This window comes from Gracilinanus agilis, chromosome 4 (assembly GCF_016433145.1).
Source record: "Gracilinanus agilis isolate LMUSP501 chromosome 4, AgileGrace, whole genome shotgun sequence".
Lineage (NCBI taxonomy): Eukaryota > Metazoa > Chordata > Mammalia > Didelphimorphia > Didelphidae > Gracilinanus > Gracilinanus agilis.
Window position 1 is genome coordinate 190,465,752 of NC_058133.1, and position 14,926 is coordinate 190,480,677.

At 47.0% G+C, this 14,926-nt stretch overlaps 1 protein-coding gene across 2 annotated transcripts; it reads left to right on the top strand.

The window, feature by feature from the left end:
* The first annotated feature begins 3,170 nt into the window (after positions 1–3,170).
* LOC123247595 (keratin, type I cytoskeletal 42) lies at positions 3,171–13,279 on the top strand. Of its 2 annotated transcripts, none has more exons than XM_044676538.1 (8): positions 3,171–3,632; positions 6,519–6,601; positions 6,822–6,978; positions 8,520–8,681; positions 9,585–9,710; positions 9,971–10,191; positions 12,750–12,799; positions 13,135–13,279. In XM_044676538.1, the coding sequence occupies exons 1-8, from the start codon at positions 3,171–3,173 to the stop codon at positions 13,230–13,232; spliced, it is 1,359 nt and encodes a 452-aa protein (XP_044532473.1). In that variant the 3' UTR covers positions 13,233–13,279. The 2 variants fall into 2 exon arrangements, with proteins under 2 accessions (XP_044532473.1, XP_044532474.1); XM_044676539.1 differs by having other exon boundaries at positions 12,750–12,790.
* The last annotated feature ends 1,647 nt before the right edge of the window (positions 13,280–14,926 follow it).

Here is a 14,926-nt window from a genome sequence, read left to right on the forward strand (position 1 = left end):
TAGGAGAGAGCCCAAGGCTAGCATGGAAAATCTGGCCCATGACACCTGGTCTCCTTTTAAGACCAAGTAAGGAGCTGGCCAGTGGAAACAACCCTAGGGCCCAAGAGTAGGATGCCCTGTGCCACCCTAGGACCCCACCTTGATGCTTCTGGCAGCTACCAGTGCATCTGAGCTCTGCCACCCAGGGCTGTACCAGACAGGGACAGCTGTGGGCAAACTGTACTCCACCCTCGAGGGGGCGGACAGGCCACCCTGCTTCTGCCCTGCCTGGGAAATTTCAGCTCCAAACAAGCCAGAGGAGCCACCCAGCCCTGCTTGCTTCTCCTGGCACCTGATAAATCATTAGCATCAGGGAGATTAAGCTTTAAATCCCTACCTGTATCCTATGTTCCCTCCTAGAGCAACAATCGTCTGCTTCACCCTTTAGCCTGCATTATCTTCCTTGTTGCTCAGATTGGGGCAGGGAGCTATGGGGATTTTGGCTAAGGATGAGAAATCTGACTAAGAATCCAGATGGTCTTTGGCACTTTTCAAACTTGGCCCCAAACTTTCCGCCTGGAAGCCTTCCCTGATGAACTCCAATTCAGATTTTGTCTTTCATTTCCAAGGGGTTGGGGGAAGAACCTGGACCCTTGGGAACCTGTTCTGTTGACTCTTTTCTCTGTTTCTCCTCAGGACCTATGGACTCCATTTTTGCCATATTTATAGGATTATAGACTTAGAGCTGAAAGGGAAACTGAGTCCAACTCCCTTCTTTTTTTTTCTTCAAGAGAAACATTGGATGTTTAATGGAAGAAAGTATTTCCAGGCTTCATGGTGAAAAGACTAGGTTCAGCAGACATTTGCAAACAGAAATGCAATAGCATTCCATTCCATGCCCATATTGCATTTTGCTTATCCATCCCCTAATTAATGGGCATTTACCTTGTTCCCAATTCTTAGCTATCATAAAAAGATATGTTATAAATATTTTGGCAACTTCCTTCTTTTTGTAGATAAGGAAAGTGAAGTTCTGAGCAACTAAGTAATTGTCCAAGGTCACACATTTGTCAAAGGCAGATCTATAGATCTGTGGGGGATACATTCCAAGACCTGCCATGGATGGTTGAAACCACAGATATAAGCAAACACTTTCTGGCCCCTAATATGATGTGATTTTCTTATACATCATTCATATAAAATAGTTTAATTGATAAATTAAAAACACAGTAAGATTACCATGATTAAATATAGTAATAATCAAGTACATTATACATTATTTTTAATGTATTTTATTTTAATAACAAATTTCCACACAAGTTTTCCAAAATTATATGATCTATATTGTCTCCCTCTCCTCCTCCCTCCCTCCCTGCTCCTGGAGTTGACAAGCAATTTGATTTGGGTTGTACATGTATTATCATGAAAAACATATTTTCATATTATTCATTTTGTAAGTCTTTTAAAACCCAAACCTCAAATCATATATCCAAATAAACAAGTGATAAATCATATTTTTATTTGCATTCCTACTCCAAAAGTTCTTTCTCTGGAGGTAGATAACATTCTTTTTCATAAGTCCCTCAGAATTGTCATGGATCATTGTATTGCTGTTAGTAGCAAAGTCTATCACGTTTGTGATATTGTCCCACAATATTTCAGTTCTCCTGGTTCTGCTTATTTCACTCTGAATCAGTTCACATAAGTCTTTCTACCTCTTTCTGAAATCATCCTGTTCATTGTTCCTTATAACACAATAGTATTCCATCACTATCATGTACCACAGTTTGTTTAGCCAGTCCCCAGTCGATGGATATCCCTTTAGTTTTCAATTCTTTGCCACCACAAAAAGGGCTGCTATAAATATTTTTGTACAAATAGGTCCTTTCCCATTAAAAAAAATCTCTTTGGTAGTATAGACACAGTAGTGGTATTGCTAGATCCAAAGATATGCATCCTTTTATAGCCCTTTGGACATAATTCCAAATTGCTGTAATTCAATGGTTGAATCAAGTCACAGCTCCACCAGCTACATTGCACATTATTATACAATACTGTACAGTAGTCTCTCCCACCCCCATCTGTGGGAGATATCTTCCAAGACCTCCAGTGGATGCTTGAAACCAGGGACAATTCTCTCTTTAATGTTTAACTTTTAACACCTATGTTAACTGGCACTGCGACTTCTCTCTCTGCTCCTGCCCCTTGACTTGGCATTCCTTAGTCTCCCATCTCCCTACAAAAATAAAACCCTAAAAAAAAAGACCCTCCGAGTGAAAGCAGAACCGATGAGCAGACCATTGCCACAAGGTGGACCTCCAGCACAGAGAGGAGCCCCCTCCTTCCTCCTTCCTGCCTTTATCCTTGGAATGATCTGGAGTAACGGAAACCGTGGAAAGTGAAGCCATGGATAAGGTGGGACTACTATAAATTTGAACTCAAGTCTTTCTGACTCCAAGTCCAGATTCCATTCATTACATCTTGGTTTATTTTATGCAGCTGTCTAAATGTTCTTAGATCTGTTTCCTACAGTATGTCCTGTCTTCCCATCCACCTGGCCAATTCCAGGGCCAGGTTCCCCCAGAAGGAGCCTGTGGGGCTTTGCCTGAAGTCCTGAGGAGAAATCCTATACTTTGGAGAGAACAGGAATGAAAAGAGTAACCAAGGTGGTTCTGGGTGGAAAGTGCCTCTGTCATGGTTGGGCTAAGGGGACCCGGTGATGTCTCCTCCCAAGCTGCTACCATCATCACCAGGGCTGTTTTCTTCTCCGAATCACACCATCTGCCCGAACTCATCCCTGACTTAATTGAAGGTTGTGAGTTCCAGGAAACTACTTGTCCCCCTTGTTTTCCTGCTGCTCAGGGCTAGTCAGCCAGGGTTATGACAACCTCCTTTGTTTCTGGAGGAGCCAACAGGAAAAAAAATCCCTGCTATGCCCCTTGGCCTGGGGCAGCGGCAGAGGGAGAGAAGACTGCCCTTCCGGGGGGACAGAAATCGCTTGTCCTTCTGGGAGGCCTGGGGCTCCATGCAGGAATGAGTGAGGAGGCAAATTATACTGCTGAGATTTTGGCTCAGACTTCAAGAGTGAGGGAGAGCCTGGGCCCCACCCCTGGCCTGAGTATAAAGGGGGTTGCCCTGGGGTCCTGCTGCCCAGAGTCAGACTGAGCTGAGCTGGACCTTGAATCGTCAATATGGCTACCACTACCACAGTCAGGCAATACTCCACTTCTGGGTCCATGAAAGGCCTCTGTGGCCTGGGCCCAGGCTCTTCCCGAGTGTCTTCAGTCCGGGTTGGAGGGGCCTGCCTTGCCCCAAGCCTCCTGGGGGCCGGCGGCTGTGGGAACATGTCGGTCACCTCATCCCGTTTCACCTCCAGCTTGGGGGGAGGCTATGGCGGGGGCTACAGCTGCAGCCTGGGAGGAGGTTTTGGCACCAGCTATGGGGTAGGGGATGCCCTGCTGGGAGGGAGTGAGAAGGAGACCATGCAGAACCTCAATGACCGTCTGGCCAACTACCTGGACAAGGTGCGTGCCCTGGAGGAGGCCAACACCGACCTGGAGCTGAAGATCCGAGACTGGTACAAGAAGCAGGGCCCGGGGCCTGCCCGGGACTACAGCGCCTACTTCAAGACCATTGAGGACCTGAGGAACAAGGTAGGAGCCGGAGGACCACAGGGTGGCTTTGGGGAGCCCTCAACTCCTGCCCCATCAAGTCTTCAGTTCCCTATTCTCTGTCCTCCCTCTAATATGACCTTCTCATTCCTACCTTTTATTTTTTTCCTTTTTTTTTTTTTAAACCCTTAACTTCTGTGTATTGGATCATAGGTGGAAGAGTGGTAAGAGTGGGCAATGGGGGTCAAGTGACTTGCTCAGGGTCACACAGCCGGGAAGTGTCTGAGGCCGGATTTGAACCTAGGACCTCCTGTCTCTAGGCCTGACTCTCAATCCACCGAGCTACCCAGCTGCCCCTCATTCCTACCTTTTAGAAGGACCCATCTGCCCATCTTAGAATCCTTCCTTCTCCCCACCTCCAGGGAGTCTTCTTGGCTTAACTAAACCCTTTACTATCTCTCCTTTATTCTGAGTCCTTTCAATACTTTCATGCCCATGTATTACTCCACTTGTTTATACCTGTTTGTTTTTTTTAAGTGTTTCTCTGTCTTTGTCTGGGGTGTGTAGGTGCTGCCTGACCCAGCAGTGGGAGACCTCCCGGAGAAGGAGACCCCTCTGCCAGGCATCATCCCTGCCCTCAGGGCTGCCTCAGTTACTCCCCTCTGGAAGCTCAGTTTGATGGGCAGACAGGATATGGTGCTTAGGGTTCCCTCTCTTGTCTCCCAAGAGCACCATTTAGCAAGTGAATGCAAATGGGATCTATGGTAGCAAAGGGGGCTACAGAGCTGGTAAAGCAAGGAAGGCTCCCTGAAAGTCAATGTGGAGCTAGACTTTGACTTGGAGGAGAGGGCAGAATTGTAATCTTTGACTGGGAGTGCCTTGCTTTTTTTTCTTTCTTACTTTAAAAAAAAATCTTCCAAGGCAGAAGAATGATAAGAGCTAGGCATAGGGGTTAGATGACTTGCCCAGGGTCACACAACCAGAGAATGTCTTTAGCTCACATTTGAACTCAGGACCTCCCATCTCTAAGCCTGGCTCTCAATCCACTGAACCACCTAACTGCCCCATTTGCCTTGTTTCTTAGGCCAAGAGAGCCCCATCCTGGCTCTCCTATTCACCCTGTTGAGGGTCTTGGCTCTGCTTTTGCTTCTTACTCACTAGCAGGGCTGAGAATCTCCTTTTTGGAAGTAGAGAGGGCCCAAGATGCCAGATCAGATAAGTTAATGAGTCTGTTCAAGGGGGAAACCCTCAAGGGGAACCCCTGGTGTCTGGAGCCCAAGTCTGAGCAAAGGGGGCCCCTGTTTAAGGTGTGGGTATGTGGGGAAGTTTCCAGACCCCTGGCCTCATTCCACCAAATAACAGACATGTAACAACAACAACGATTAAAAAAAATGCTCTGTGTAGCATTGGATTCTTCCAGGGGCTCTTGTATCTGGTTAACTCATTCTACTTGGCATCACTGGGAAGGAGGCTGGGCAAGGGTGAAATCTCTTAGATTACAGATGGGGAGACTGAAAAAAGGAGAAGTTTATTTTCATAGGATTGCCATAGCTCTAGAGCAGAAAGGGACCTCCAATGCCATCTAAACCAATAATTAAAATTGAATAATTATAATTTAATTTTTTTTCAAACCCTTGTACTTCGGTGTATTGTCTCATAGGTGGAAGATTGGTAAGGGTGGGCAATGGGGGTCAAGTGACCTGCCCAGGGTCACACAGCTGGGAAGTGGCTGAGGCCGGGTTTGAACCCAGGACCTCCCATCTCCAGGCCCGATTCTCACTCCACTGAGCTACCCAGCTGCCCCCTAAAATTGAATAATTATAAAAACAGTTAGCATATGTATAGCACTTTAGGGTTTGCAAAGTACAGTATGTTCTCATTTAACTTTCTCAATAGCCCTGGTGCTGTTATTATTTTTTTTTTTATATTGAGATGCTGTGATTTTTCCCATTTTACAGATGAGTAAACTGAGACTGAGAGAGATTTAAGTGACTTGCTCTGGATATCACACAGCTAATGAATGTCTGAGGTCTTCCTGACTGCAGGTCTAGCACTCTATTCACTATGTTACCTAGCTTTCAATCCCCTCATTTTATAGATGAGGAAACTGAGACTGAGGGATGATTAAGTGACTCAGGTGGTCTGACTCTAGAGCCAATGTTCTTTCTCTTATACAATGTTGGTCTAACGATTTAGAACTGGAAGGAACCCAGTGTGCTCATTTGATAGATGAGCCTGTGAAAGGTAAAGCGATTGGATTCTAGAAAATCCTAGAAGAAAATCTAGAACACCTTTCCCCTTTCCTCCTGTATTTCCAACAAAAGCACAAGGGGGCATAAAGTCACTGATGGAATATTGTCAACCAAGACTTCGTCCCACCAGAAGATTTGGGAGATGGTGAGGAGGAGTAGGAGGGATCATTTGACCTACTCTGGCAAACTGTTCCAGTGGAAAGCTAGGTGGTACAGGGGATACTGTGCCAAGCCTGGAGTCAGGAAGACTTGTCTTCATGAATTCAAATCTGGCCTCCATCAATTCCTAGTTCTGTGACCCTGGACAAGTCACTTAACTCTATGCCTCAGTTTCCTCATCTATAAAATGAGCTGGAGAAGGAAATGGCAATTGTGTCTTTGTCAAGGAAATCCCAAAAGGGGTCACAAAGAATTCAAATCTGGCTTCAGACAATAGCTATGTGACCCTGGACAAGTCACTCAACCCTATTTGTCTCAGTTTCTTCATCTGCAAAATGAGCTGGAGAATGAAATGGCAAGCTATTCCAGTATCCTTGCCAAGAAAATTCCATATTGGGTCACAGAGAATGGAACAGGACTGAAAAATGACTGATCAACAAAGTGGACTGAAGAATTGCAGAAGAGTTGACCAAATCTGCCTGCTAATCATCCATTTCCATGCCTTTCTCCTTCCCAGATCCTGGCTGCCACCATTGACAATGCCAGCTTGGTCCTGCAGATTGACAATGCCCGTCTGGCTGCGGATGACTTCCGTACCAAGTGAGTTAGGATCTTCTTGACAGGTAGAGGGTAAAAGGAGAGAGAAATTTCTTTCCTAGGGGAGAATTCACAGAAATCTGTGGACCTGAGGGGTTTTCGCTGTCTTATCTGTAAAAGGAAGGGAATAGGGCAGATTATCTCTAAGTCTCCTTCTTGCTCTGGATTCCATGATGCTTTGAGTCTACATTGTTGGGTGGCTTATCTCCTCCAACTCTTTCAGGTATGAGACTGAACTGAACCTGCGTCTGAGTGTGGAGGCCGACATCAATGGCCTTCGTAGAGTGCTGGATGAGTTGACCCTGGCCAGGGCTGACCTGGAGATGCAGATTGAGAACCTGAAGGAAGAGCTGGCCTACCTCAAGAAGAACCATGAGGAGGTGATATGGAGAGGGATGCAGAGAAACTATATGAGGGAGGCCCAAATTATGGCCCATGGAAGGGAGGGGGATCTTAGAAGAAGTTGGGGTGGGATGGTTCATTGAAGTGAGGGAAGGGGTGGATGGGTATGGAAACAATCCTCCAGGGCCTTTTCAGTCTTACCATTCCTTGTTCCTTATGCATAATTCAGCCAGAGAAGGAACTCTGGATCTGGATTCTTCATCCTATATCCTTGCCTCCCTAGGTGTTCTAGTTTGGATGCCAGTACCTAACTATTAGTGATAGCAGTAGATCCTCCTCAACACCTCCCTAACCCCACTTTCCAAAAGGGAGATGCCTCTGTTCCTCCCCTAAGTTTGTCCCTTATTGCCCCAGGCAATGGATTTCTTTGGCCTAGTTAGGAAGGTTCACATGAAAAATGGGTAAGGCTTGACCTCAGAAAAATCATGATGGCTGTGCTTGGTGTCCTCCCTGTGCCAAGAACCCCAAGGCAGGCTTTTTTTTTTTTTTTTTATTGGGCAGCAGGCCAACCTCTAACCTTTCCTAATCTTCTATCATCTCTATTCCTACTCTCCCTGTTCAAGGTCACCACCTTCCCTCTAGGTGGGATGATAAGTTCCCTTAAGACCTTGCCCTCTGCCAGGTGACAAACTAAACCAACACATTTAGCCATTTGGTAATAGTTAAGCATTAATAGCAATAAATCCCCAAAGCATTTCCACTTTGGCTTGGAAGCTCATTATGGGCCTCTCCTGGAACCCCCCTTGCCCCCTGGGCAGCTTAACATTCTTTTTTTTTTTTTTTTTTTTGCTTTTAAATTTTATTTAATTGATTAAGAGAATTTTTCCATGGTTACATGATTCATGTTTTTTCTCCCCACTCTCCCATCCCCCTCCCACGGCTAATGTGCAATTCCACTGGGTTTTACATGTGTCATTGATCAAGACCTATTTCCATATTATTGATATGTGCACTAGAGTGATCATTTAGTGTCTACATCCCCAATCATATCCCCATTGACCCATGTGATCAAACAGTTGTTTTTCTTCTGTGTTTCTACTCCCACAATTCTTTCTCTGGAGCAGCTTAACATTCTTGATGGTGCTTGTTTTCCTTGAGAACAGGACTGAAATGGGTTGGGGAAGGAGTCAGTCTTTAAACTAAGGGCCTGGGGATGGACTATGAGGGTCTTGCCAGTAAATGCCCCCATCCCTGGCTAGTGCTGAGGAAGAAATATCCCCCCATGTACTCCACTTAAAAAAAACCCTCACCTTCTATTTTAGACTCAATACTGTGTATTGACTCTAAGGCAGAAGAGTGGTAAAGGATAGGCAATGGGGGTTAAGTGACTTGCCCAGGGACACAGCTGGGATGTGTCTGAGGCCAGATTTGAACCCAGGACCTCCTGACTCCAGATCTGGCTCTCAATCCACTGAGCTACCTAGCTGCTCCAGAAGCAATGTCCCTTTGATCTGTTCTCTAGTGGAGTGATTGATGCCCTTGTTTGGCCCTGGTCAACTCTTATTCTTCTCTCTGCCAGGAAATGAATGCCCTTCGTGGCCAGGTTGGTGGGGATGTCAGCGTGGAGATGGATGCAGCCCCTGGGGTGGACCTGAGCCGTATCTTATCTGAGATGAGAGACCAGTATGAGAAAATGGCTGAGAAGAACCGCAAGGATGCCGAGGACTGGTTTTTCACCAAGGTGCGTAATTTACTTACTCATTCTTTTATTCGAGAAATAGCTGTTGAATATCTACCACTTGCAAAAGACTGAGAGAGACACAAAGATGAGCAAGACACCATCCCTGCCCTAAAACAGTTTACCTTCTAATAAATGGGATATTGTTCACACAAATAACAATACAAGTCAGAATTTTCAGGAGGATAAGGTAACTGTGAGCAAAGTATCATGAATGCTGACTATCCACCCGTCTTCAAAAGCCCAATTCAAAGACCTCCTTCAGGAAGTCCTCCCTGATCCCTTCAAATGGTAAAGAAGATATCTTCCCTCTCAGACCTCACCTAGTATTTTATTCTGTACATTTCTGGCATGCTTATGTATTTTTGTTTGTATATTATGGTTATGTTTAGGTAGCTCAGTTGATAGTGTGTCAGCCCTGGAATCAGGAAGACCTGGCTTCAAATCTTCCTCAGACACTTACTTGTTGTGTGACCCTGGATAAGTCACTTAATTTGTTTGCCTCAGTCTCCTCATCTGTGAAATGAGGATAACATTAGCCTCTCTCTCCGGGTTGTTGTGAGGATCAAATGAGATAATTATAATTGCAAATCATGTACCATAATGCCTGGTATAAAAGTTAGCCAGGACCATGATGGTGTCTACTGGTCTCTCTCCTTTACGTTCCACTAAAGTAGAGATTTAGCTAAATTTTGTATTCCCCCCAGTATATAGTGCAGCAATAGAAGGCTAGTTATTGTATGTGGATGTACAGTGGGGGGTGGTGGTAGGAGAGCCTGGAGATGGGGAGTTTTCTAGGGGGGTCAGTGGCTGGGGAGAGGTCAAAGTCTTGCCCCCAGGCTCCTCTCCCTGCAGGCTATTCCCCACTGGGGATAGCCTCTTCAGCCGAGGGGACATTCATTTTAGACAGAAGAGCTGAACCGAGAAGTGGCCACCAACACGGAGGCTCTGCAGAGTAGCAAGACTGAGATCACCGAGCTGAGGCGCACTGTGCAGAACCTGGAGATTGAGCTGCAGTCCCAGCTCAGCATGGTGAGTAGCTTCCTAGAGTCAGGGGCCTGGGATGGAAATCCTGCCTCTGCTATTTGCTAACTTCATAACTTGGGCAATCGCTTCTCTTTTGGGGGCTCAGTTTCCCTATCTGTTAATTAGGTCGTTGGACTAGGTTGGCCTTCAAGGCCCCTTCCAACTCTCAGTCTATGTTCTTGTTTGAGAACATACCAGGTGCTGGGCCACTGGGTGGAATGTCTTAGGGTTCATCATCCACCCAGTTTCCACTCTCCCTTTTACAGAAAGCTTCCCTGGAGGGCACCCTGGCAGAGACGGAGGCTCGCTATGGGGCCCAACTGGCCCAACTCCAAGGGTTGATAAGCAGCATTGAACAGCAGCTGTGTGAGCTCCGCTGTGACATGGAGCGTCAGAACCAGGAGTACAAGATCCTCCTGGACGTGAAGACCCGGCTGGAGCAGGAGATCGCCACCTACCGCCGCCTGCTCGAGGGAGAGGATGCCCAGTGAGTGGTCCCTCTGCTCTTAGTGGGGAGGGCAGGTATCTGTAAGAGAGTGGGAGAGTGGGGCTGGCTGTGGTGGAGAGGCGGATGGATGGATGGATGGATGGATGGATGCATTCCTGGCTTGGTGTGACTGAAGGACTGGAGAAGTGGTTCCAAGTGGAAGGAGACCACTGGTTGACGTTGATCCCTTGGTTGATGTTCAAGTGACCTGGACAATTTTTAGTTCAGGAATGATGGTCCCTACTGTTAGGGGTGGTACAATTGGGTATGTAAGTTCCCATGTGCTTGTGTGTATGTGTGTATGATTAAACTGCATATTATTGAGATATAATTCAGTTGTTCCTCCTTTATTTGTCCCTATGTCAACAAAGGGGCAGCTAGGTGGTGCGGTGGATAGAGTGCTGGGCCTGGAGTCAAGAAGGCTTATCTTCATGAGTTTAAATCCAGCCTTAGATGCTTCCCAGCTGTGTGATCCTGGGCAAGTCACTTAACCCCGTTTGCCCCAGTTTCCTCAGCTGTAAAATGAACTGGAAAAAGAACTGGCTTGGATCCATTGGATCCACTGGAGAAGGAGATGACAAATCACTCTAGTATCCTCACCAAGAAAACTTTTTGGATAGCTATGGTCCAAGGGGTCACAAAGAATTGGACTGACTGAACAACTGAACAATGAAATGTAAAGAAAAATACAGAGGCAGCTAGGTGGCTCAGTGGATAGAGCACCAGCCCTGGAATCAGGAGGACCTAGGTTCCAATCTGACCTCAGACACATCGTAGCTGTGTGACCCTGGGCAAGTCACTTAATCCAATTTGCTAGTCCTTGCCACCCTTCTGCATTAAACAGAAGATAAACATTTTAAAAAGAGAAAACTATATAAATCCACTAGAAATGTACAGAACAAAGTATTATGTGAGGTCTGAGGGGAAGGAGGACCAGCTTTCTGAAGGAGACATTTTTCCTCTATCACCATAGGAGGATTCCCTGTCAGGGTCTTAGGCTCGCAACTAATGCTTTCCTATGTTGGCTTCCAACTCCCCAATTCTATTGAGACCCTACTGGGTTCATTCTCTGTGAAAGCTTCCCTGTAGCTTGATCCTTGTTGTTGTCTGGTTGGGCCATCTGCAAGTTAAAAGGTCTTTGGTAGGATCATTGGTAGGTTTCACCCTATGAGGAATTCCTGGTGTGGAAACTCTCTCCACCAATGCAAACTAGCAACGCGTCTCTGATGAATAGTCTTCAGGAGTTGGCAGGGTGCACTGGGAAGTTATTTGTCTATGATCTCATGGCTAGTATGTTTCAAAGGAATGACTTGAACCCAGGTCTGACCCGAAGGATGGCTCTCTACCCATCCTGACATGTTTCCCATTAGCCAGTAGGACCATCACTATCAAAATGTCAAGGACCCTTAATGAATCATATGTCTCCTCATTTTACAAGTGAGGAAAATGAGGCCCAGGAGTTATGTCTTGTGTAAACTCTGTTATAAGCTCACAGGCTAGATATGAATGTTAGAAGATTGGATTCAATGAATCCAATCTTTTGCCTCTAAATCTATGACTGTAAAAATCTTTAGTCTTGGAGGAGTCTTGAGAGTCCTTTGGCTCAGGCCCCAGCTTCCCAGCAGGTATCTTTTGAAACCTCCAAATCTGGTGACCCATTTTTTGGTTCCTACTGTTTCTAGGTTTGGGGGCTCCAGGAAATACTTTGAGCACCTAGCCCTGTACTTTCTTTCACTCATGTTAGAGAAGAGTGCTTCCTGCTATCCAATCGTAATCTCTCCTGCTTTAAAGCCACCCATTTCATTGTGTTCGGCCTTTCCAAGGACATGGAGAACAACTTTAATTCTTTCCTTATAAACACTTTCATGGACTTGGGGCTTGCCTTCCCTCATCCTGGTTTGTCTTTTCTGGTGTCTTTCTTTTTCTGTCTCTTTTTCTCTGTCTTCCTCTTTCTCTCCCTCCCTCCCTCCTTCCCCAATTTAATTTTTCCCCTTAAATGTCACAAACCTCAACTACACCGAACACTTCCTTATATACTATGAAACAGAAAGAAGGTTCCACATGAAGCTATGAGTCTCTAAGTGATAGTAATAACTAATGCTTATGTAAGGTTTGTAAAATGCTTTACAAAGATTATCTTACTTGATCCTCACCTGTGAAGTAGATGCTTTATTTTCCCAATTTAATAGATGAGGAAACTGAGGCTGACAGGTTAAGTGACCTGCCCAGGGTCACATAGCTGGTAAGTGTCTGAGGCTGGATTTGAACTCAGGTGTTTCTGACTCCAGGTCCAGGGCTCTACCCACTGGACCACTCTGCTGACTATCATGTGGTACTTGATGCTGGGTTGTCTTCATTTCCTTACCTCAGGAATGGATTTTTCTGATTCTTCTTTTCACCTTCCATGTGCTACAGAGCAGAGAGTTGGGAGGGACAGCAGGCAAGGATGGGGGCTTTGGAGGCTGAGAAAAGTATCTGAGTATGGTACCGAAGAAGACTTTTCTGGGCCCCCACCTGGAATCACTGTCTTAACTGGTCCCCTCCTCTCCTCCCTGCAGCCTGGCATCTCAGTATTCCTCCGCTCTGAGCTCTGGGTCTGGCCGAGAGGGTAAGTGAGCACCCTGACCCCTGGCACCTCTGGACAGCTGGCTGGTGTTGCAGTTAGAAGAGAGGGAGAGTCTCTGGGAAGGGGCTGGGAATGGTTCTGATTGGAGAGGCGGTTAGTGGGTGGGGTGGTGTGAAGCCTGGAGCCCCCTCTGCTGGGGTGGTCTGGGGGTTCTGGGGGGAGTCGGGTGAGGAGACAGTGATTACAAGGGAAGAGGGGGTGGGGCTGGCTGCTGGGACAGGCTTGGGCAGAGACAGGGTTTCCCTGCCAGGGCTTTCCTCATTTTCTTTCCTTCCTCCCCTCCTTCCCCGCTCCTTGCTCCCCTACCTTGCCTACAGCCATGGTGACCAGCCGCCAAGTGCGCACCATCGTGGAGGAGGTCCAGGATGGGAAAATAGTCTCTTCGAGGGAGCAGCTCCACCGCTCCACTCACTAAGCCTGCAGCGGGCACCTTGATGGGCAACGTGGAGGGAGGAAGGGGGTATTCCCCCGTCACTGCGGCAGGGGAGTCCCTGCCTGGATCTTGGTCTCTGAGCTAACGTTTTCCTATGTTGGCTTTCTGCTGCCCCGTTCCCCTGGCACCCTGGCACCCCCCTGGGTTCATACTCTATTAAAGCTTTTCTGCAGCTCCATCCTGGTTATTGTCTGATTTGGTTATTAGCTCAGGACCCCTCTGGCCTCTCCCGCACCCCATTTCAAGGCAGAGCCAGATGAGATCAGAGGCATAGGGTGGGGGGTGGGCGGAAGCTGGGGAAGTTGGTATCTCTTGTCAGAGGTGCCTGCCTTGGGTATCGACTCATCACCCACACACCCCACCGAGATTGCGCCTCTTGTTTACCTGTTGCATGAATCCCCACCAGAGCCTGAGGTGGGAGGAGCCCCGCCTCCCTCCCTGTAACCTGTGCCCTGTCTGGGGTGCCCGGGCACCCCAGGAGAGTCCTGACCCTTTAACCCCGTGGCATCCATGAAAAGGTGGGGGCGGAGGCTCTTGCCACGGACAAGGGGTGCCACTCCCACCATTACAGCCACATTCTCAATTCCTCTTCCCAAAGCATGCCATATTCAGCTGGAGGAAGGCGCTGGAGGGCATCTTCAGAGGGCAGCATTGACATCTAGGCCTGCCTGGCTCTTCCCTCCTCCCTGGCTGGGTGTGGGTGTGTGTGCCTGCGTGGGGGGCGGCCTGTTTGTTCTTCCTCTCTGGCAGTCCCTGGGCCACTGTGGAATCTCTGCTGACTGAGAATAAGGGACTGTCTGGACCTGCCTGGAGAGATGGGAGAGCAGCTGGCAGCCCCAGACAGGACCACATTCCGTCGTCTAGCCTGCCTGCCCTGGACCCTGGGTCCCAGGGCTGGGCCTGGGAATCGACAGAGTGGGTGGGGGCAGACTGAGACCCAGGGGCCCTACTCACCTCCCTTTTGAAGTTTGGAGCAGGGGTTCCTTTTTTTTTTATGTTCTTTGGGCCATGGACCCCTTTGGCAGGTTGGTGAATTCTATGGATCCCTTTTCAGAATAAAGTTTTCTTTTTTTTTGTTTTTAGAAAAACATTTATTGGAAACTCAATCATAAAGACTATTTTTATTTACTCAAACTAAAGAAACTAAAACTCAACTGAACTTAATTTAATAATAACTGAATCACATTAAAAATACAAACTTTTAAAATAACACAAAACAATTTTTTTTCAGATAGGTGTCGTAGAGAATAAAGTTTCCAAGAGAACAAAAACAGACTATAGAAGCTCACAAAGGAAATCCATTCTTTGGAAACACAGGTATCAACATATTAAAAAATTTCAAGTTCACAGACTTCAGATTAAGATTCACTGCTTTATAGGAAGCAGTGACTGATCTCTTGGCACTGGTATGATGGTTGATGGCGAAACTAGGGGGGGAGATGAGCTCAGAACCTTCTCATCTCACGGAGGGTGGGGCCTCACTGAAATGTTCCTTTGGTTTAGAGCTGATTCAGTGTCTTCAGGGTCAAGGCCAGGCCCCACCTCCCCAGTCCTTTGAAGCATTCCCAAGTTCATGGTTAAGTGCCGGGGACTTCCCGACTCATACCAGGCCTTCTAGAATCTACCTGGTCCTTGTAGGGTCAGGGCAAATGAAGGAATAACTTTTTCCCTACCAT

What these genes read in the sequence shown, in the direction of transcription:
- LOC123247595 (XM_044676538.1), top strand. Translation starts at nt 3,171, where the DNA reads ATGGCTACCACTACCACAGTCAGGCAATACTCCACTTCTGGGTCCATG. An exon ending in GCGGATGACTTCCGTACCAA is followed by an intron (nt 6,602 to 6,821) that starts GTGAGTTAGGAT and finishes CAACTCTTTCAG; the next exon opens with GTATGAGACTGAACTGAACC. An exon ending in AGGACTGGTTTTTCACCAAG is followed by an intron (nt 8,682 to 9,584) that starts GTGCGTAATTTA and finishes CATTCATTTTAG; the next exon opens with ACAGAAGAGCTGAACCGAGA.